The sequence below is a fragment of the Thamnophis sirtalis genome, unplaced genomic scaffold (genome assembly GCF_051295495.1).
Source record: "Thamnophis sirtalis isolate CommonGarterSnake01/CBP01778 unplaced genomic scaffold, rThaSir2_p1.2 scaffold_4, whole genome shotgun sequence".
Classification (NCBI taxonomy): Eukaryota; Metazoa; Chordata; class Lepidosauria; order Squamata; family Natricidae; genus Thamnophis; species Thamnophis sirtalis.
Window position 1 is genome coordinate 20,068,183 of NW_028261384.1, and position 23,454 is coordinate 20,091,636.

Genomic DNA, 23,454 nt, shown 5'->3' on the forward strand with positions numbered 1-23,454 from the left:
GGGGAACCAGTTGGAAGCTTCAGCAGGTCCAGAATGCTTCAGTATGCCTATAGAATACCACTACTCCACAAACTGCAGTTTTTTTCAGGTTTTGATTCAAAGAGCTACCCATTACCTATAAAGTCTACATGGCATAGACTCTGGATACTTGAGGGACCACCTAACTCCCATTGTATCTGCCTGACTAGTTAAACTTTGCCAGAGTTTCTGCACTCTGGGATCCATTCATTGAACAATGCCATCAAAGAGGCCTTGGAAGCACCCTTGCTCTTTAGCAGTGCATGAACTCAAGAATAGACTTACTCAACTTTTTCGGGTTGGTGGCTGGGAGCAGGGATGGTTTTGTGGGAAGGGCAGGCGCAGGGACACACACGAGCATCCATTGCTCAAGCGAGTGGGCCCTGAGCACCTATGACTTGCACAAGTGAGGCCGTGACCCACCACAATGTTGTAAGCCATTCCAATATGCTAGGATATGGATGGCATATACATTCAATTAATAGTATCTATTCCAGGTCCTTGAGAAGAACAGGTGGATAAAAATGCTAAATCCACTATAAACATCTGGCTGATTGCGCAACCATATCTAATAACAGCATTAATTATTCATAATTTGGATGGCTGTTTCATAATTCCAGCTGTATTCATATTATGCTTCATTTATTCATTTTGTTTGCTAGAATGCCCAACTGGTCCTGACATCATTCCTATAGTTGCTGGTGTGGTCGCTGGAATTGTTCTTATTGGTCTAGCTTTATTGCTGATTTGGAAGTTACTTATGATCATTCATGACAGAAGAGAATTTGCAAAATTTGAGAAAGAAAAGATGAATGCAAAATGGGATACGGTGAGTCATCATATTAATAACCTTAAGCAGGCATACATATCCGATAACAGTTTGTATACTTCCAAAATTTCAGACTTCAGTTTATAAAAATATGTATGTTAGTTTTCTGTATATCTCCAGATAATTCCAAGATGAAAACATTGTCTCCTGGATAATTCATTAATTCTCTTAAAAGTGTTCAATCTTTTAAATATTAACACCAAGTTTTTTTCCAGTTGTAGACCTCAGTATTTTGTCTCTTTGAGGATATTAGTAGGATTCTGTCCTTTTGAATATCATTGAATATCTGAATCTTAAAGGAACTAACATTTTTTTGTTAGTAGAACCCAACCTTTTTTCTTTAGAATGTTGTCTCTCTTGTATTCCACTGATGATTTTTCTACCTTCAGCAAGAAAATCCAATATACAAGAGTCCTATTAATAATTTCAAGAATCCAAACTATGGACGTAAAGCTGGTCTCTAGGTTTCCGTTCGTATTTTCTTTTCTATTTCTTTCTCTTTGCATGTGCTTTTCTTCAGAGTTGCTGAATGCAGCTTTAACTAATTATTGCTTGATTCCTAACACCTTTTTTTAACTGCTGCATCATACTTTGAATTGTAACAGAATTTAGAGAGACAGTTTAGTGTAATAATTAAAAGCACTAGGTTGAAACCTGGGAAACCAAATTCTAGGCTTAGGGCATGTTCACACTATGCACAATTATTAGGCAAGTTGTCTTTTGGAGGATTCATTTCATTATTGAACAACTACAGTGCTCTCAGTCAATCAAAAATGTTAATAAAACACAAACCTGAGCATTTAAGAAAGTAAAAGTAAGGTTTTGACAACTCCTCAAAATTTACAAATAAACATTTCTGACATTTCTCTCTCACACACAAAAATCAGTGACCAATATAGCCATCCTTCTTTTCAGTAACAATCATAAGCCTTCCATTCATGGACTCTGTCAGTTTCTTCTGTTGATGATCAACTTTTTGTGCAGCAGCAACCATAGTCTCTTGTTCAGAGAGGTGTATTGTTCTCCGTCACTATAAATCTCCCATTTAAGAAGGGCCCACAAGTTCTCAATAGTGTTTAGGTCAGGTGAGGAAGGGGGGGGGGGATGCCATTATTCTTTCATATTTAAGGCCTTTACTGGCTAAATATACAGTGGAATACTTCAATACATATAATGGAACATTGTCCTGCATAAAAATCATGGTCATATTAAAAGATGCAGACTTCTTCCTGTATCACTGCTTGAAGAATGTGCCTTCTAAAAACTGGTAGTAGGTTTGGGAGTTGATTTTGAATCCATCTTCAACCTGAAAAGATCCAAATAGCTCATTTAAATAATACTAGCCCATACCAGTACCCCATCTCCACCTTGCTGGTGTCAGAGTCGAAGTGGAGCTCTGTACCTGTTACTGATCTAGCCAGGGCCCATCCATGTGGTCCGTCAAGAATCATGCTCATGTCATCAGTCCATAAAACCTTTGAAAAATCTGTCTTCATATATTTCATGGCCCAGTCTTGCCATTTCAACCTATGTGCTTTGTGCAGTGGTGTTCAGGTTTCAGCCTTCCTTACCTTGGCCATGTCTCTGAGCACTGAACACCTTGTACTTCTGGATACTCCAGGTAGGTTGCAGTTCTGCAATATGACAGCACTGGAGGATAATGGATTCCTGTAGCTTTATGTTTGATTCTTCTCAAACCTTTGGCAGTTAATGTGCCAAAACGTCTTTTGCAATCCTGTTGACTATTTGCAACAAAAAGTTTAATGGTTATGTGATCACACCCAATAACTTAGGAATTTCAAGAGTACCTCATCCCTCTGAAGGACTCTTTACAATTTTTGACTTTTCAGAGTCAGTTAAATCTCTTTTTTGGCCCCTTTTGCCTGAGGAAAAGAAGCTGCCTAATAATTATGCACACCTTGATACGGGGTGTTGATCTCATTAGGCCACACCCTCCCTCATTACATAAAAACACATCACCTGATATTCTTATATCCACTAAGCATTCAAGTTTATACAGAAAATATACATATATTTTCCATATACATAAAAATGATATGGTCAAAATACTCAATTGCCTAATAATTTCAGCCTTTTCAGTAGTAGCTCTGACCCTTTGGAACGACCTCCCCGTGGAGATTCGTACCCTCACCACCCTCCAGACCTTCCGCACAGCCCTTAAGATCTGGCTATCCCGCCAGGCCTGGGGTTAAAGATTGGGATCCGTCCCCACCCGAATGATGAATGAATGTTGCTTCTATTTTTTAATTGTGTATTGTCTGTATATGTCATTACATGTATCCCCTTCCTATAGGTTGTAAGCCGCCCTGAGTCCCCTCAGGGAAAAGGGCGGCCTATAAATAAAAGCAATCTAATCTAATTGTGCACACAGTGTAGTCTTTAGACTTTGAACACATATCCTTTTTCTCAGCAAAAAGAAGGTAATAGAAAACCATTCCTGAAAAATTTTGGCAACAAAACCTTAGGGCCTGATTTGAAGGCAGTCAATCAATCAATCAATCAATCAATCAATAAATAAATAAATAAATAAGAAATGGATAATTATTTAACAACTTATTTTGCCCCCTTTAGTAAGGTCTGAAATACTGGTGAGTAAAATAAGGACCCCCACCAAAAAAACGTGAGAAATGCAAACCAGAGCACTCTCTTCTTCATAAGGGCTTCTATGCAAAATTATATTAATGCTTGAGCTCTGGCCCTTTTCCAACCTTAGGGATTGGCAAATATTGAGATATTATGTATGCTCTTTGAATCTTGTGAAATAAACTGGGCATGATGTAGCTTAATTTAAGTAGTTTCAGTTTTAATAGAACAAATTATTTACTGCATTGTCACTGAAATCACCCTTTTTAGCTGGCTAGTTAGTTTACTTGAGAATACTCATCATGTTTGTAAATGCTATCCCAAGATGACTCTTGGGACAATGGCCACTAACTAAGCAGATACTTCAGAGAAAAAAGCATCAATGGCAGGAAATGGAGCATAAGGCAAATACAGTCTTGGCAACATATAAAATAATTCTTCTTGAATGTTGATCTCTATTCTAACTGAACACGACAATAGTGTGATGAGGTAGAATATAGTTAGATTGAACTTCATTGATAGTTTATATAAAACGTACAAACTTGATTTGCGGCACAACCAAATTATTAGTAGTATACATAAATATGCTGCATTCTTCACATATATGTCCTCCTTTTCTTACTTTTTCTCCTCCTTTCTTTTATTATATATCCATTCCATCTCTTGTTATTTGATATTGTTATTTTTTTATTTCTGAACACTCTGTTGCTATATGAATTTGGTTATATAATTGTCAGTAATAGTCCTGAAAAAAGACAAAACATTTTCCCCAAGCTTTAAAAAGAATATTCAAAAATAGTGTCCTGGATTGAAATCCATAATTTTTGGGTGCAGAATAATATTGCTTTTTAAAGTCAGATAATATCAGGCATTTCAGTATAAGGAATTAGTTGCAAATCAGTTTGCTGTGTCACCATTTATGTAATTTGGAACAAATTCATCCATGCTTACACGACTTGATTATACAGGGTTTGTGTGTATGAGTCGCAAGTCTTCTCTTCTGTTTGCTGTTTGTGAGCTTTGTTCCTCAATATTAAAGGATGAATTTGCTGTGTTCACATTGAGACTAATTTTATGGCTGATCTTACTTAGATCATTAAAGACTTCAATAATAAAGGAGCACTTGGCTGTGAGTCTTCCTGATAGTGTAATGCCAGTGTTAATTTTGCACTGTCAAAAATACATGCAAAGTTTCCAATTCAATTAAAGTATGGCTACACTGGAGGGAATATGCAATCAATGTAAAGGAGATTATTTTCCCAAAAATTCTTTTAATTTTTATTTATATGGCCACCCATATCATCATCGTGCATTAAAATGTTAGGAAATTCCTATGAATAGATTATTTGCAGTTTCTTTCTTTGTATATTCTAAAGAATAATTTCTGTTAGGCATGATGTGTAGTAAAAATTAAAAATGCTGGATAATAGGTAATCTGTAATATTTCCCTCCTATTCCCCCCCAAAAAAGCTTTCTTGCTTGTTTCAATCTTGTTGATAGAGTGTAGGAGCTGTGGGACCTGTATGCACATGGATCTCTAATTGGCTTGGCAGTATGTGAAAATATTTTATCAATAAATCAACAGATTTTTCTCTCTATAATCCTTTGTTTTTTCTTCCTTTTAGGGTGAAAATCCTATATACAAAAGTGCTGTGACAACTGTAGTGAATCCTAAGTATGAGGGGAAATGAAAACTGCTTTATGATTTCACAGCACTGGGTGTGATATAATAGTTTTGTACTCATTATGTAGCTTTTGGCAATATTGCAATGGATTTACTAGTTCCTTACTTACCTACACAGTTGTTTCCTATGCAATTTTTTTAAATGTACAGTATTTTTTATTTTTGAAGTTTTATCTTTGTTTTTGCAAACAAATAGTGCCACAAGATTCACAGAATACTTGAGATTGCGTATCCTACTCAATAAGATTATAGCTTACCCAAGGTGCTTTTTTATCTACCCTGTCTTTTGTATGGAATGAAACACTTAATAAACAATTTGCCTATACATTAAGTATTAAAATTAGAACAGTTTTTAGCCTTATAGATGTATCAAGGTTTGGCTTGCACACATAGTGCAAACCTTATACTTACTAATAAACTATAAAAATTAGTTTATTAATAATGTTAGACTTAACTTCCAACTTTCTATATTCAGTAATGTGGAAACCATGATGTAACTTTAATTTCAAGTTTCATGTGTGACATTCATTTTTAATTGTCATTATGTGTATAAGAATAAAAAGAAAAAAATAAATCCAAAATAGAGCTTTAATATTATTAAAACATATGATGATGATAATAATAAGAAGAAGAAGAATTCCTGTGTATAAATTCAGTTTCCAATTTTAGTACTGACAAGTACACTGCCAAGACTCCTTTTTAAATCAACTCCCCTTATCTGATTCCATCCTGAGGTGCTGGACTTTTTAAAAACTGGTTATATTTGAAATTGAAAGTCCAGCATATATAGGGCACAGAATAGGAGCAAGGTCTTAGCGCCTTAATTTCTTAGGTTTCTTTTTAAATTTCTTGCTTGATTTAAAGCCTGGTGCTTTAGCAACTTTATCTTTAATGTATTTGATTTCTTTCTGTGTAAGATAATTGTTAAACCAGCTTATGTTTGCAATCTTGGTTGTAATTTATCCTATAGCTAAAATTGCATGATTCTGAATCAGGAGTTACTGTGGCTTGTATATTTGCTGCTGGCTATTCTGTTATCTGTTCAGTACTGGCCACATTCATATTTTAAGTGCCTTTTATTTTAACAAATGCTCACTTTTTACAACGTTACCATGGAAATTATTTATTAAATTTAATAAATTCCTTTTAAAATTGTATTGGCATTTCTTTCTTTATTGCAAGTGTTGCTAAAGTTAAACGGTCTTAAAATGTAGGAGAGCAGGGCTTGGGGAAGGCTGTTGTAGCCCTTCTGAGGTCAGCTTCATCAGAAAAGGACAAAGAACTGAACTGCTCCCAAGCTGAGGATTGGTGAAACCTACCTGACTGATCTTGAGAGAAGGAAGAGGGATGGATATGAACTGTGACACTCCTTTTTGACCATCGAATTCTTTCCTCCCCCAGCCCAACCTCTTGTGTGGAAAAACTTTCAGGGAAGAGCTAGGAGTATCTCCAAGGGATGTACTGAGTTAGACACTGGTACTAGAATCCAGCTAGATGGACGCTGCTCCTAGAATAATTTTAATTATTTCTTTCTAGTTTTCTTGGGGTGAAAGAATAGTTCTAAAGGAAATTCAGAATCCCATGTTTTATCCATCAGGCAGATTTATGCCAGGGAAGAGAAAAGATTTGGAATCCTGGAAATATATATAATAGCAATGATAGATTTCAATTTTTCTGAACATTTCAACTGGAATGTTGAGGGCAGTAAGACAAGTTTTGGTTTCATTAGGACTGAAAAGATATCTGGAACTCAGCATTTATAATTTGTGTTTCCTATCCCTGTCCCACCCATATATCATTATACATTCTAAATTGTGTTACTTGATAACCTCAGCATGCAATCTTATTTTGTTTGTTTCATTTAGGCTAAGTGGTCAAATATCAGAAGTTTTACATAGTGTCCTCTTATTCATTTAGGTTATTTCAACAATAACCACCTTCTCATGTAGCACTGAAGTCTACCCAATTTTTTTCTATAGGAACAACCATTGCTAAAGAAACAAATTACTTCTCCTTTGTTATATGTAGACCAGCATAATGCAGACAGTATGCTAATTATGGATTCTATTTTAATCAACCTTCTACATTAGAATCACAAGAAGATTTTGTATTTGGGAGGATACGAAATATACCAAGATTCAAAGAATTATCTGTATTTGCTTTGTACCCAGTTCTTGGAAGTTAGAAGGAACTCAATATCCATCCATATCAGCATGATACTATAACCAGAATAGTACAAAAAAAATCCATATAATTTTTCAGAACTTGCTATTATTATGATCTCTGCATCTAACAGACAAGGAGGACTTTCACTTTGCTTCTAAGTCAACATTTGCTAGCTGCTTTAAGTATGCTGGAGAGCAAACAACATGAAATTCTATAAAGAAATGAATTATGACTTAATGTGAAGATTACTCAATTGTATTAGCTCGTTCCCTGTGAATTTTAAGGGTCGGGTTGATTAGGCCCATTAAAAAAAAAAGATCTGAATTCTAGACAGACTATACCATCCCAGACCCTCAACCCCAAAAAGTTATTTCACGGAGGGATAAATGTACTTTTATCAAGTGCAGTAAAAGTCATTACTCTGATTTGGTAGTTTAGTTTACATATATTTTAAGTGCCATTACATTGCAAATTACAGTTTCTACAGGTCTCAAAAGAGATTCATACATGAATGCCTTAATTTTTTCCTATCACAGTTATAAAGTTGAAAGTTACAAGGTCGCTGCATAATGAATTAATGCAAAAAATCAAAGTTAGATCACTGGTTTCTTGAATGTTGCCATGCAATTGAAGAAGATCCATCTTTTCTTGGAGGACTGCATTTCTTTCCACAAATAATGAATGAATCCTATAATTCAAACATATTCTGTATGCAATTTCAATAATCAACTTTATGAAATTCAAATTATTTATATATTTTCCTTTTGCAATTGTAAGTTTCGTAAATCAATAGACAATTAATTAGAAAATTCATATATACACAACAGCTTGATACCAGAAAACATTTTTTTGCTTGAAAATTATCCTAAATGGTGCTTTATATAGTCATGTTCTTAGCATGAATCTGGTATGTGGAGACCAATAGCTTTTTTTTTTTTTTTGCAATAAAGTGTCCAAACTACTTAAATAAAAACCATTTCCAAAATTAAGAATTAAGCCTTTTTTTTCTTATTATATCTTAAGGACATTTCTCATACCCTACAGTCATAGAAACAAAGGTGCAAGGGTTCTGTTCTTGTATGTGGTTTCCTGCAACACTTGAAACTTTTAAATGTGTTCTAAAAGACCATGGAACATATTTTGGAACATACTTTGTTATATTTTGTTCTTTTGGAATACAACAAGCTTATTGTCAGGCCTGCAGTCATATTTCTTTTTAGGATCTTTGGCCTACCACACACACTATTATTTCATTATGCTGTTTCATTAGTGTAGTAATTGGGAGGGGAAATAGAAAGGAATAGAATTGTGGAATGTGTTGTTGTCATTCCTTTCTAGAAGCCCAAGGTCATCTTTTGTCTCTGCACCTCTCCACCTGACCAGAACCAGCTGGGTGGAGATGCCAGCATGGCCGAAGAAGATTGGACTATGTGATGGATTTATGGGTGTAGGGATAAGATCATAAATTTTCAACTGGGTGGAATCCCAGGAAGCTTTTAGATTTGGGATTCCAGTTTGTTGCCAATATGTCTGTCTTGTTAAATTGGAACTTTAAAGATAGCTCTGCCTTGGACTGATTTAATTCTGCATGATATTTGGAGCGCTGACACTTGTATTGCTTAAATGATAAAACAGATTTTCCATTTTACAGGCAACTCTAATTACCGGTATAAGCATCACTACTTTAATATCATTTTGAAGTCCACTATTTTTATACAAATTCATCTTTTTTGAACATGACATCAAAACTTTAAAGGTGGTTTAAAGGTTTACTAGATTTCCATGATTCTGATTTGAAGACTGCATTTGGATCGCTGTTGCGTAGCCTGGGCGACTCATGCCCTGCCTTCAAAAGGCAAGTGTACAGCATGATAGGCACGTGGGGAAGAGGCTCAAGTGCTGCAAGATTTTACTAGGGTGGGATGGGGGAGAGTTGGAGGGCACTGCAGTCACCCATGGTGGATCATAAGGGCCACGGCCCCACGGCAGCCATCATAATTTTGAAATGGGGTGGGGTCATATGTAGTTTTTTGAAGGGTGTCATAATTTCGAACATTCGTTAAATGGTCTTCCATACGTCAAGGATTACCTATAGTCCCTTCAAATCAACTACAGAGGTATTCTACAACTTGTGAGCAATAGTTACTTACTAAATCTTGACCTTGATTAGTTAGAGGAGTTAGTCCTTGAAAGGCTGAAGAATAAAAATGACAAACACAAAAGTCCATTATTGTATTATAACAATTTAGAGTCTACCTGATATTTAATTGTGTTTTTTTGCTGGGCAGAATATTAGTCAACTTTATAGTATTGACTTTTTTTATAATTTTAACATGAATGTAAATATTTTATGACAGGTAAATAGCTATGTTACCATTTTAAAATGAAATCTATGCAACTCTATTGCAGTGCGGATTCAACTCTGTATAAATTGCTTTGAAACTACAATGAAGCCTCATTTGTTTTTATTATTTCTTTCCCCCTCTATTATTGATGTCCTTCAATAATGCTTTAGTAGTACAGCAGTGACATTCAACTCAAATTGAAAACAGGGTTTTTTATGAATTCACTATAATGTATTTCCACAAATTGTTCAATTTAGCATTATAGATCTATGCCCACAGAAGCCTGACTGAAACCTTGTGCTTACTCTCTCCCTTTTCTCTCTGTCATGCAATTAGAAGGGAAAATGGATTTGGATTCAAAATTTTTGTGTGCAACGAGGAAGGGATACCCACCCCTGCTTAGTTCCACTTCCTTGTCATCACTTCCTTCCTCGCTGGCTGATTTGTTGTCTTGGGGTTTATGATTGACTTTGGTCTTAAAGATTGAACACCCTCCCCTTCCATTTTTAGTTTAAAGCCCTTCAGATGAGGCTAGCCAGTGGTTTTCCTATCGCATCTGACACATATTCTTCCCAATCCTTAAAAGGTGCTGTCTGTCTCAACAGAAGCCGTTCCTAAAGTTAACGTAAACCATGATCTACAAATCCTGTAGAAAACAAAACTCTTTCCTGACAGAACAATTAATAAGTGGAACAATTTACCTCCAGAAGTTGTGAATGCTCCAACCCTGGAAGTTTTAAAGAAAAGATTGGACAACCATTTGTCTAAAGTGGTATAGAGCTTCCTGCCTAAGTAGTGGGTTGGACCTGAAGACCTCCAAGGTCCATTCCAACTCTGTTATTCTATTTTAATCCTAAAATCTCTATGCTTTGCATCAATTAACAACCTATCTGCATATTCTTGCATCTTTACATCAAGAACATATTCTTTACTTTCTACAGCTACCTACAGGACAATTATTAGCTATTGAAGCCATCCTTTTTTTTCTGCAGTCTATATATGGGGTTCTCTGACTCTGAGGCTATTTCTGTTTTGGTTGCCTGACAGACTAGAACCTCTCTGGTAACCAAAATACAAATCTAGTGGAAAATTCCCAATAAGTTGATATTCCTACAAGTGATCATCATGGTTTTCTCCTAAGTTTCTCCCCAACTGCCAAGCTACTGCTGTCGGAATCAGGGAGGTTCCTTGTTATTCTTCTTTATTTGCCATTTCAAGGGAATGGTCTTCCGAAGTGGTAACAAATGGGGGGAGGGTAGAGAATTAATGATGACTCAGGGGAAAGAGGGAGGCAGCAGGGAAGGCCAAAAAAATATCACCTCCTCTTTATTGATACCTTTCTGATATCTGCAGCGTAGGATGAATACCATCTTTATGTAAGGAAAGTTACTCTATAAGCCTTTTCCTTGGGATAGCAAAAGAATCATTTGGAGGCAGCAATTTTGGTATCATCATACTCTGATCCTGTCTACAGGAGAGTAAAGAAGGATGTTTTAGGTGGGGCTATATGGTTGAGCACTTGAAAAAACTTTATTCTGAAGACATAAATCAACTGTTCTCTTGCCAAGATTAAATTACAACTGCAAGTTATTACTGCCCAAAGGTTTATGTTGAATGAGTAATCATAAAAACTGAAGAAAAAATTAAAGATAGCAAGCATTTATTTAGAAAGTCAACAGCACCAACTAATTTAAAAGATTTATATTTCCTTCTTTTATTCCTTCTTCCCTTGCATTTATTATTATTTATTTATCTTTTACATTGTGAAACCCTGTGACATCTCCCTCAGAGTTTGTTGGTACTTTTTTATTTAGAGATAATTTGGCATACTACATCCAGAAAGCCAGCAGCCACCCTTTTTTCTAAATTATGCCATTCTGATTATGCTTCCTAGAAAAGAGGAACATGCTTTCTCCCCATATCTTTTAAAGACAATCTCATGAATACTGTACATATTTACATTTTCCCTCTCAAAACCTATGAAGAAGGTACAATTGATATTTGAATTATTACCTTTCATACTGGTTTTTATTTCTGGTCCCAATAGTCTTCTCTTTAACAAAGTCAGCTTTTGGGGATAGCTCCTATGGTTTAACTGGTTTGCTTCCCATGCTACATGGAAATATATACAGATGATCAATGTAACATTACTTTGACTCTACCCTGAATTTTTAAAATCCTGGAGTATTTTTCACTGTAACAAGCAGTCATTCTTTACATTTCTTGGTTTTCAAAGGATAAAACAGACTATGAAGGTATAAAATGTAAAATTCTTAACTAAAGTTTGAAAAATCTCATTTATCCATTCAGAATATTTATCTTGGTACTTGTGTGAATCAAAATGGTTTAAAATGTGCACCTTGCTATCATAAGATAATGAGAAAAAAATAATGTATTGCATTATGAGCATCTATATGCTTATAATGATCAAATCAACTCAGGTGCTTAAATAATCAAATTTGTATATGCTATACAGTCAGACACAAACTTTGCATTTCAGACAACTATTACTACTCTCTTGAATCCTAGGAGGAAAACTATGGCAATCCACATCCAAAAATATTGCCCCAAAAACTGCATGGATTTTTCCATGTAGTCTCAATGAATCAACACTGGCTCAAAAGTTAAAAGAGAAGAAAATTATAATAATAAAAAATTACTAATCCAATACTTGCTATTAAATTCTGCATATAGCTAGGTTTTGGAAGATGTTATTACATACAATGCATATTTTTTTAAAGAACTGGGTTGTGGGTTGGAATTTACAAATTCTTCAAATCTCAGGATTTAATCTTGGAGATAGTCCAAAGATTAAATTTAAGAATTTAATCATAGAGGTCTTCTAGTTGATCCAGGGGTTGGACTAAAGGACCTCCACAGTACCTTGCAGCTCCATTATTCTGTTTTCTAATATATTAAGTTGATCTATTTCAGGGAGTTTCTTTTCTTTTTTTTTCAGCTCAAGGAGCTTGTTAGTTTTTTAAAAAACAAAAATCTGGAATCACTGATCAAGAGGTAAAGCCATAGAATTCCAGGAAATACTACTTGAAAAACACAAATCTGTCTGAAGTGCTAGAAATGACTTTTTGTGCATAAAATAAATCCATATTCTCTTTTATTAATCATCTATTAACCAAAGTTAGCTTAATTAATACATCCATAATATCTAGAATATAATACTCATTTTTAAGAAAATTAATTTCAGAATTATTTCCACTAAGTCAACTGTATGGATTACCTGGTCTTGAAGGATGGGCAGAATAATCTTGGAACCTAGTAGTGCCACTTGGTTGAGGCAAAAACCCTGACAAGCCTCTGAACCTTGCAGCTACAAATTAAAATGTTTGTAAATATATAATAATAAATTTGAAAGGGGGATGTGTAGTGTAGTGTTAGTTTCCAATTTTGGTGTTTTTTACAACAAATTAACCTCAGAATATTATACTCTCAGAGTACTGGAGAATAAAATTTGAAGTAACTTGAATCTTAATTTTTTTAAAAAAAAAAACATACAGAGGATTTTAAGCTTCTCGTGCTGTTTTAAAATTTGATTGTTCTTGTCTCTGGACAACGTACATGAGCACAGAACCCATGGAATTTTGCTTGGCATCTTCTATTGTTGCTTGGCATCTTCTATTCTTTCTTACTGGACCTCCCATAACTTTAGCATACTATTTTCATAATTTTCATAGGTATTCACAGCGATCTCTCCGTCATACTGAGCACAATACTCTTCTTCAATACTCTTCTTCAATTTTCTTTATTTGGTTAGTTATGCTGGTCCTATTTCTACCCAGAATCTCTCCAAAATAAAATTGCAGGATTACTACCACCAGACAATGGTAAGAATATTTTGGATTGCAAGATTAAATAATTCAACATGAATGCTCTCTTTTCTTTTATTGCATTTCTCTTCAGGAATATTAAAGAATAATGACATCACTATAGCAGTCAATGTTTGTATAGCATCATTGTCAAGAATTTAAAGAAAAGACTAACACTTCTTTTGGTTTAATGATTTTGTCTTCCCATGCTTCATTAGACATGTAACCTATCTTCTGCAACTAACCATGTCAATCAATGATATGTGTAATGTGAAGAGATCATGAAAAAGATCTACTCCATATTGCCTCTAGATTGTTTTGTCTTTGTCTTTGGATAAACAGTCCTGGTTTCTTGGGCTTCTGCAACAGTTTGGGGTGACTAGAGGAAGAGATGAGTAAAAGTTGCTTATTGTAGTTCATTGAAATACTTACAAGATGTTCATCTTGTGGGTAGCTTAGTGATTATGGAATACACATACACACACACACACACATGTATATGTGTGTGTATGTGCGTGTGTGTATGTGTGTGTGTGTGTATGTATGTATGTATGTATGTATGTATGTATGTATGTATGTATGTATGTATATTGGCTTAATGGTTTAGACATCTACCTAAGATGTAATACAGCACAGGTTTGAATCCCAGTAAGGGTATGGCTAGCTGATGAGAGCTAAATACCTTGAAATAGATCTATACTAGTCTCCCTTTATTTATTTATTAGACCAAAAACAACATACATACATACATACATACATACATACATACATACATACATACATACATACATATATAGGGAATGATTGTGTGTGGTTGATTCATGATTGCTAAATTGGTGCTGATTGGTGCTGACTGTGGTGTCTATTGTTGTTTTGTGTTGTAACAGCCTGGGTGGTGGGTGAGGCTCGTTTGTTGAATAGAGTTGATTCCCAGATGTCTGGTAGGTGGGAGGTATTGTCACGTTTATTCATGTTGTGGGGGTGTTTCTCTATTTCGATATCTTCCATAATTATTCTCTTGTTGAAGTATTCTGCTTTGGAGATTAACTTGGTTCCTTCAAAATTAATTTCATGTCCTGTAACTTTAAGGTATTGGAAAAGGGAGGAAGTTTTTTCTTTTTTTCTTACACTGTTCTTACTGTGTTCTTGTGTTCTGCGATGCGTGCATTTATTCTCCTATTCGTTTGTAGTGACATGGAGTGAGGATTATGGTTGGTGAGGCAAGAGCGCGGTGGCGGCGAGAAGCAACATCCTCACCGCTGTCCCCGACAGGCGTCTCGCGTTTATGTCCTCCATAGACACGAGATGCCTGTCAGACACAGCAGCGGGGACGGAGGAGGCGGGGGGCGAGGCAGTGGAGCGCAGTAGTGGAGCGCGGCAGCAGCGAGAAGCAATGTCCCTGATGCTGTGTCCGACAGGCATCTCGCGTTTATGTCCACCATAGACGCGAGACACCTGTCAGACACAGCGGTGGGGATGGAGGAGGTGGGGGGCGAGGCGGCAGCTGGCGAAGAAATGGGAGAGGAGGAGGAGGAAAGGGAGAGGGGAGCAGAATGGGGCTCCCAGTGGGGCGGAGAGGAGAAAGGGAAGGGGGGCACAGCATGCAAAAGAAAGAAAGCACCCGCCCACCAGCAGAGGTGGGTAAAAGACCCGCTTCTGCTGGCGGGCTGCCCCTCTCTTCTCAAACAAGGCTTCCCTCCCTGCCTCTCCCCCTTCCCTCTCTTTTCAAACAAACTCTCTCTCAAATTGAGAGTTTGTTTGAGTGAAGTGAAGAAACAAACAAACACACACACACACTCACAAATTACTCACAATAAAAAATTACTTACAAATTAAATTACAATAATTTTGAATTCCTCCCACCTCCCTCCATCCAACTTACATAGCATTTCCAGCTGTGTCACAGAGGATTTCAATTCTCCTCTTGTCTGCCATGATAAAAATGTAAAAAAGGCAAAAGCTGCTGCTGCCAGAGCAGGAGGAGACAAGAGAACCACGTGCCTCTTTCCATAAGGAATTTTTTGCCTTTTAACCCTTGCTTAACTCTGCTCAAGTGATCATAAAGATAGAGTAAAGGAGGCACATGGTTCTCTTGCCTCCTCCTGCAGTTAAGCACTAATCAGAGTCATCCACTGTGACTCTGGCAGCAACTACCTCTGCCTTTTTCCTTTTAATTTTTTTTTCTTTTCATCATGACAGTGGTGAGGCCCTGCCTCCCCTGATTGCACGTCCCTGTTTGTTTGTCCTATGAATGTTGCAGGGCAGATTTTGCATGATATTTTGTAGACTCCTTGGTTTCCTAGTTGGATTTTGTCTGGATTAAGATGTTGGCTATTTTTGGGTCAGTGTTGAAGGCCGTCTTGGTATTGTGTTTATGGTGAATTTTGCTGATTTTATCTGTGGTGCCTTTGGTATAAGGGACGAGAGCGATGCCATTGTCCTATTCTGTGTCTCGGTTTTTGGGGGGAGTCTCCCTTTGGATTAGGTTGGTAATTGTTTTTCTTTGGAATCTGTTGAAGATTAATACGTTTGTGAGAGTGTGTAATTCAGTTTTCAGGTGGTCTTTTCAGCTAGGTGTTTGGTTCTGGAGATAAGGGTCTTGGCTACTGAGTTGATCTGTGCAGGGTGGTGATGAAATTGTGCGTTTAAGTAGTGGTTGGTGTGTGTGTTTTTCCAGTAGATGGTGTGTCCTAGAGAGCCATTGGGTTTTTTGTAGATTAGGATGTCCAGAAAGGGAAGTTGCTTGTTTGCTTCTATTTCCATAGCAAATTGTATTTTGGGGTGTAGGCTGTTGAGATGTGTGAGGAAGTTGTCCAGTTTTTCTTTCCCATGTGGCCAAGTGTCATCAGCATATCTAAGCTACAGTTTATGTTTGTGCTCAGATTTATCTAAGGTGTTAGTTTCAAAATGTTCCATGTATAAGTTTGCGATGACAGGTGAGAGGGGTGATCCCATGGGTGCTCTTCTATCTGTTTATATCTTTGTCCATTATGGATGAAATATGTGTTGGTTAGGCAGTGGTTGGCCAGGTCCAGGATGTGTTTAGAGGGGTTGTGTTTGTTCTGGATAGCTGTCAAGGCTTCTTTTATAGGCACTTGGGTGAAGAGGGATATGACATCAAAGCTCACGAGTAGGTCGCTGGGTTGTAGGTTTTGTTTCTTTATTGTTTCTATGAAGTGGAGTGAGTTTTGTAGGTGTGAGGTGATGGATTCTGCGTAGGGTTGGAGTTGTTTGGCAAGGAATTTGGCAAGATTCTGTAGAGGTGAGCCTATGGAGCTGACTATGGGTCTGAGTGGTGTTTCTTCTTTGTGTATCTTGGGGAGGCTGTAGAGTTTGGGGCATATGGAAAATTTTTCTCTGGGGATGATTCTTTGCTGGATTTCTTCATGGGAGAGGCTTTTATTTTGGATTTGGTGGTTTTTTTTCCAGGTTGGTGGTGGGGTCAGTGTTTAGAGGTTTGTAAGCGGGGTTTTGGAGTAGGTTGGATAGTTTGAAAATTGAATTACACACTCTCACAAACATAATTTTCAACAGATTCCAAAGAAAAACAATTACCAACCTAATCCAAAGGGAGACTCCCCCAAAAAACTGAGACACAGAACAGGACAACAGCATCGCCCTCCCCCTTTACATCAAAGGCACCACAGTTAAAATCAGCAAAATTCTCCACAAATAAAATATCAAGACAGCCTTCAACACTGACCAAAAAATAGCCAACATCTTAAGAAAACCCCAAAGACAAGATCCAGCTAGAAAACAAGGAGTCTACGAAATATCATGCAAAATCTGCCTTGCAACATACATAGGGCAAACAAATAGGAGAATAAATGCACACATCGCAAAACACAGGAACACAGTAAAAAAAAATAAAAAAACTTCCTCCCTTTTCCAGCAGCTTAAAGCTACAGGACATGAAATTAATTTTGAAGGAACCAGGTTAATCTCCAAAACTGAACACTTCAGCAAGAGAATAATTATGGAAGCTATTGAAATAGAGAAACACCCCCACAACATGAATAAATGTACGATACCTCCCACCTATCAGACATCTGGGAACCAACCCTAGTCAACAAACGAGCCTCACCCACCACCCAGGCCATTACAACACGAAACAATGGACACACAGCCAGCACCAATCTACCAATCATGATACAACCACACAACCAATCATTTCACTTACTGAAACAAAGCCAGCACTCCACACACTCCTACCAAGATTTATAGATGGCAGCTCCGACCATGCTTTAAGTCCAAAACCCAGCCTGAAGATGGCAAGTGAGACCTTGCCGAAAGTTGCCAAAATAATCTCAATCTTATCTTGGCAAGATTGGGAGGAGATCCGAATACAACAAGACCAGCATACCTAAACCCATGAAAATCTACGAAAACATATATAAAAAACTCTTCCAATTTCCCCCACAACCACCACACTGTAAGGGTAAGAAAATGTGACTTGCCAAATGTGACTTTCTTTGATAAACCTAAGCTTGCATCTTCCTGCTTTTAGTCTAACATCTTAATTACTACACCACATTAGCTAATACTGGACTAATTTGCCTGACCACAGCTCTCTATGCTCTTAGTAATCTCACAACTAGATTACCGATATACATTTATATATAAGGTGACCAGATTTTCAGATTGGTAAAGAGGTACACCATTGACGGAGGGGGGGGGGAGGGCCTTGATTAAAAATTTTATATTTTGTCAAAAGGTCACACATGACCCCAGGACACTGAAACGATCATAAATACGAATCTGTTGCCAAACATCAAAATTTTGATCACGTGACCATGAGGATGCTGCAATGGTCGCTAAGTGTGAAAAATGGTTACTAACTGTGAAAAATGTCACTAAGTGTGAAAAATGGTCATGTCACTTTTTTCAATGCCATTGTAACTTTGGTCACTAAATGAACTGTTTGAAAGCTAAAGCTAGCTTGCATTATAATGCCTTATGCTAGCTTACATTTTCAAGAGAGAGAAGCTAAACTCCTTATTAGAATTGAAACAGAAATGAGTAGAGTAGAGTAGGGTAGAGTAGAGTAAAGTAGAATAGAATAGAATAGAATAGTTTATTAGCCAAGTGTGATTGGACACACAAGGAATTTGTCTTTGGTGAATATGCTCTCAGTGTACATAAAGAAAAATAAAATAGAATACGTTCATCAGAAGCTACAACATTTAGTGATACTCTCTCTCTCTCTCTCTCTCTCTCTCTCTCTCACACACACACACACACACACTCCTCCTCTGGATTTACTGGGCCGTTTATAAATTTCCCCTCCTGTGCACACCTTCAGCTTCTCTCTCTCACTCACTCACACACACATACACACACATACACACACTCCTCCTCTGGATTCACTGGGCCGTTTATAAATTCCCCCTCCTGTGCAAACACCCCTTCAGCCTCTTTCTCCCCTCTTTCTGGATTCGCTCTGAAGTTTTTAGGCAGGCTTGGGGCTGTTGACCCCTTGATTGAGGTCCAGCCCCCTTTCAATTGGGTGTTCAATACATGAAATGAAATTACCTCTTCTGTATAGAGACCAGGTTATTAGCCACATGAGACATACGCTGTGTTTCTATGGCACAGTAATCCCCTCCCCAAACAACACACAATGCCAATTTAGAAGCCCCGAGCAGCGAGGCAAAGCAGCAGACTGGGGGGAGGGGGAGGGGCTGAGCTTGGACAGCCTCGGAGGCAACCTGCCAGCTGTGTGTGTGTGTGTGAGAGAGAGAGGGGGGGGAGGAGGCTGATCAAAGCAACAGAAGAAGAAAAATCCCATGAGGGAAGTCCGCGGTCTCCACATGGAGTAAAGTGTTCTCCTCCCTCAGCCATTGGCAACAGCTCCCAAGGACGCGCGGGCGGGAATGCGCTCAGCTCGAAGAATATACGCTCCCAGTTGCTAGGAGAGCCACAAGGCGGCTGGAGGCTTTTTCGGACGTCTGGTCACCTTATTTATATACTGTTTATAGCCTTAAACACTAAAACTATAGCCAGTGTTGAGTACAACAGCAGTAGGGAAGCTAAATGCAATCTTGTGCCACTCAATTTTTTAAAAAGGCATTGGCTATGTATGAGCTGTTGGGCTGTTCTTTTTTGTTTCTTTGATATCATTCAGCCACTTCTGATTCTTCAGTAGACTTAATTTCACCAAGAATATTTGTTATTACCTGTTCTTTTACATTCTTGTAAACTATGTATATGTCATCATTGATGGTATCTACTATCTAGTTTTCCGTTAATCTCTTTTGGGGTTTGCTTCAATTTTTCAAGGGTTTTCAAAACCCTTTCCTACTATTCTTGCCTTAAGGTTATGTGTGCAAAATATTTTAAGTTTATTATTAGTGCTTTTAATAAACCATCTGTTCTTAATGTTGAATGATTTAATCTTGCAATTCAAAATATTCTCAGAAACTTTCTCCTACATCATAATTCCAATGCATTTTTAATTTCTTTTTTATTCAGCCTTTCAAAAGAAAAAAAAGTTCGGGCATAATTTAAAAAGTGCACGTTTCCTCCCAAAAATTTTTTTCAAAAAAAGAAAAAAATAGAAAACAGATTTTATAAATAATAAAAGTCTGCAGATGTTGCAGTCAGATAACTTCTAAAAATAGAAAAAGTTGAAGTGCCAATTTTGGAAATATACTTGTCCCAGGATCTAATCTGGTTTGGGCCCCAGGACCAGAGGTTTTGTCTTTTGAGCTTTTGGATTCATGCTGGAGCCCATCTTCAGGGAATTTCTCTCTAGCCTCTAGAAGTACGCTGGGGAAAAGCTCTAGTATGATTCCGAAAGCTTAGAAATCAAAACCTCTGGACCTGGTGACTGACCCAGATTGGATTCTGCAACTAAGAAATAAATTAAAATATACTCAAAATGTAAAAGAAATAGTTGGCCATTCAAAATATCTAACTACTCAGACTTTGCTGGACTTTTAAACTAAGTTATTCACAATAGAAAATAAAATCTCACTTGGTTTCTGGGCATGTAATTTGAATGTGTATTTATATATATCATTGACCAAATAACCTACCAAGTTTAGCTTGTTGTTGTAGTATCTTTTGATGTGCAAGTTGCCATGCATGATGCAGATTTGATTTATGGCCTGGAAGCAGAGTCCTGTTATATTCTAGTAATTCATGCAATGCAGTATCAGCTGAAAACAACAAGATGAACAAAAGTTTAAAAAAGAATCAACCAACATTCCTGTATTTTCTCAATAACTGTGTACTATAATGCTGTGGCCTGATTCTATTCTTTTGATAACATTAAAAGATGTACATGGCTTTGTTTAGATGCATTTGGCAATAATATTTCTATTTTCATAGTGAACCTCTGTCTATAATGTTTGAATTAATATTAGTTCAGCATTTTGTCCTAGAAACAGATGACCAAAGCAGGAATAATTCTATAATTATTTATGTTGCTTCAGGCAAAGCTTAACTAAAATTCTTATCAGTTTGATCTATCTTATTGTATTATTTACCTGAATTTGCTTGTATATATTCACTCATATTTTAAATGTAACTTAGGTATAAGCCCTTAGGCAAACTCTGTCTTTTACAGTTTGCCAAAATATTTTAAATCTGTCTTGATTGAACTGCTGAAACAATACTATCAGGGTAAAATATATTTTAAAAGTTGACTTTGATTTTTACATGCTTGTTTTTTCATCTTTTTATTTTTTATTTTTGATCTATGTCCTACATCTATGATTTATAATAAGGATAATCTTTTGTTAGGAAAAAAGAGGAGGCATTTTTGCTTATTCATTTGCAGTTTTCCTTCTGCTTTGCTACTGCAATATTTTATAACTGTTAACAATTAAGGTGCAATTCTTTTACAAGTAGAATGGAACTCTACCTTTGGTATAAAAAAAAGGCTTAAACCTTTTCTTTCCTTTAACATATATACCCAAATCTCAAAATAGTTTTTGCTCCTTTATTCAAAGTCTAAATCGGGACACTTTCTTATGTCCATCCCCAATTTTCTTCAAAATATTTATCTATATACTTACGAGAAAATTTGCTGATATCAAATGGAAAAAGACTAGATATTTTTTGCAAAGAGTGTGGGGTAAGTTTGCTTCCACTTGGCGTATCTAATTCCCTCGCTGGAAGGAAAAGCATTATATTAGGTTCATGAATTTAAAGAATTGTCTGTATACATATTTATAAACAAATGCTTATATATAGGCACAAATAAATTTTGTATTTATATTCTGCAGTATATGCAAACATACTTTGAAAATCAGCAATCTAACAAGTTATAGATGACTTACATATAATTCTATTAAAATTAAGTTAGGTACAAATAAAAGGTATATCTAGAAAATCGTTACTTACTTAGAATTTTGCTCCGCTGCTCTAGGAGAGAACTGGTGGGTCTTTCCTCTGATTTTGTACTATCTTGGCTTGTCTCTTCGTGTCTGAAACTTCTAATCACTAAAAAGAATGATGAAAAGAAAACATCTATATATAAAAATCTCTACTGAGTATAAAGGATGGACTTGAAAGTCAGAAGGAAGATCTGTTACTAAAGCAACAATTAGACAAAATTTAAGTTCAGACTGAGAAAGTGGTTTTTAACAAACAACTCAAATGCCTTCCCTTCCTAAGTCTGAAGAAGATAAAGATATTAGCAAGATTATAGGTGACTGTAAAAATAGAACGTTGGTCAAGGAAAGTTTATAACTAGTCCCCAACTCACATCTTTTATTGATTACAGTGTACTGATTTTGGAGAATTTGTACCTAAAAAGTGTGTTATTGATTATGGTCACAAAAACACAACAGTAAAGCGGATCAGATTGGACTCTTGCTGAAAAATATAAGCTAGAGATGTTTAATTAATACTCTGAGCATCAGAATCTAATTGTATGGAGGAGAGATAAAATTCCCAAGAATTGCACTTGCTGTGGAAACTTCAAAATGGAATAGTTCAAAATGGAATGGAATGATTCAAAAATATGACTTACTTGAAATTACATTTATAAAAATTGCAAAATGGGCATTACATCTTAACTCTTTCCTTGTTATATATGACTGAAGCATCTAAGCATTATGCACAACTGATCTTTAAATTATCCTTTACTAATTCTGAGTTCTGTGTATTCTCTGAGCTTGGTTATTTGCTTGCAAACATTTCATTATTCAATTAAATAATATCATCATGCCCTAGCTAAGGAAACGTTCATAGTTCAACATTTTCTTATATTTGAACCTTCAAAAACTATGTTAACTATAATTTAATCTATTCTAGTTTTAATGAGTGTGCGCATCCATCCTCTAGTCATATTTGTATTTTCTAGACATTATGTATGCTTTGTACTTACTAGGAGCTTTGGTGATTTGAAGAGATGAAACTTTTGCCATCAATAGTTGGTGATGTGGCGGCTGAGTTACACTAGTCTTCTGACTAATTAGTGGTTGAAGTTGTTGCCTTGATTCTGTTATTCATATATATCAAGAAAAAAATAAAAATCTCAGTATGTTTTCAAATAAAATAATTCAACAAACTTGGTAGCAATTATTTGCCAATTCACTTTGCTCTGAGTAATAAGAATGCTTATTTTAAAAGATTTCATAGATACACCACAGTGACCCATAATGGCCATCAGACATTATATTGGTGTTTTTCCAATTGACTTCTGTTGTTTCACATGTGTGGTAGGCAGGGACGGACAGTCACTAGAGGCAAGGGAGGCGGGGCCTCACCAGTCTCCTTAGGGAAAGGAAAGAATTTTAAATATTTTTTTTTTAAATAATTAAAGCCAGGGTAGTTGCTACCAGATTTCAAGTCACAGTGGCTTGGTGTCTGCTCTCAGTCTTAACTAGGAGGAGGCCAGAGAACTCGGGGCCTCCTTTGCATAAGGAATTTTTCACCTTTTAAAAGTTAAGAAAGAGTTAAAAAGCAAAAAATTCCATATGCAAAGGGGGCACTGATTCTCCTGCCTCCTGACCGGGGAGCAGCGAATCATGC

General features: G+C 36.5%; 2 protein-coding genes across 3 annotated transcripts in view; one reads left to right on the plus strand and one right to left on the minus strand.

Moving 5' to 3' along the window:
* Nucleotides 1-6,290, plus strand: part of ITGB1 (integrin subunit beta 1) — a 43,956-nt gene extending 37,666 nt beyond the window's left edge. The window contains exons 12-14 of one of the 2 annotated variants that reach the window (XM_087712545.1): nucleotides 681-847; nucleotides 1,237-1,317; nucleotides 5,077-6,290. In XM_087712545.1, coding sequence (XP_087568671.1) covers nucleotides 681-847; nucleotides 1,237-1,311 — 242 coding nt within the window. In that variant the 3' untranslated portion in view covers nucleotides 1,312-1,317; nucleotides 5,077-6,290. The remainder of the gene's footprint in view (nucleotides 1-680; nucleotides 848-1,236; nucleotides 1,318-5,076) is intronic. The other variant, XM_014060387.2, reaches the window with a different exon arrangement.
* Nucleotides 6,291-7,726: 1,436 nt separating this feature from the next.
* CCDC7 (coiled-coil domain containing 7) overlaps nucleotides 7,727-23,454 on the minus strand; it is a 250,515-nt gene continuing 234,787 nt past the window's right edge. Inside the window, exons 67-74 of the mRNA XM_087712546.1 lie at nucleotides 22,808-22,921; nucleotides 21,820-21,918; nucleotides 21,492-21,587; nucleotides 20,508-20,630; nucleotides 12,885-12,974; nucleotides 11,660-11,758; nucleotides 9,452-9,495; nucleotides 7,727-7,989 (exon numbers count right to left, since the gene is read on the minus strand). Of these exons, the coding sequence (XP_087568672.1) occupies nucleotides 7,900-7,989; nucleotides 9,452-9,495; nucleotides 11,660-11,758; nucleotides 12,885-12,974; nucleotides 20,508-20,630; nucleotides 21,492-21,587; nucleotides 21,820-21,918; nucleotides 22,808-22,921 (755 nt within the window). The 3' untranslated portion in view covers nucleotides 7,727-7,899. The remainder of the gene's footprint in view (nucleotides 7,990-9,451; nucleotides 9,496-11,659; nucleotides 11,759-12,884; nucleotides 12,975-20,507; nucleotides 20,631-21,491; nucleotides 21,588-21,819; nucleotides 21,919-22,807; nucleotides 22,922-23,454) is intronic.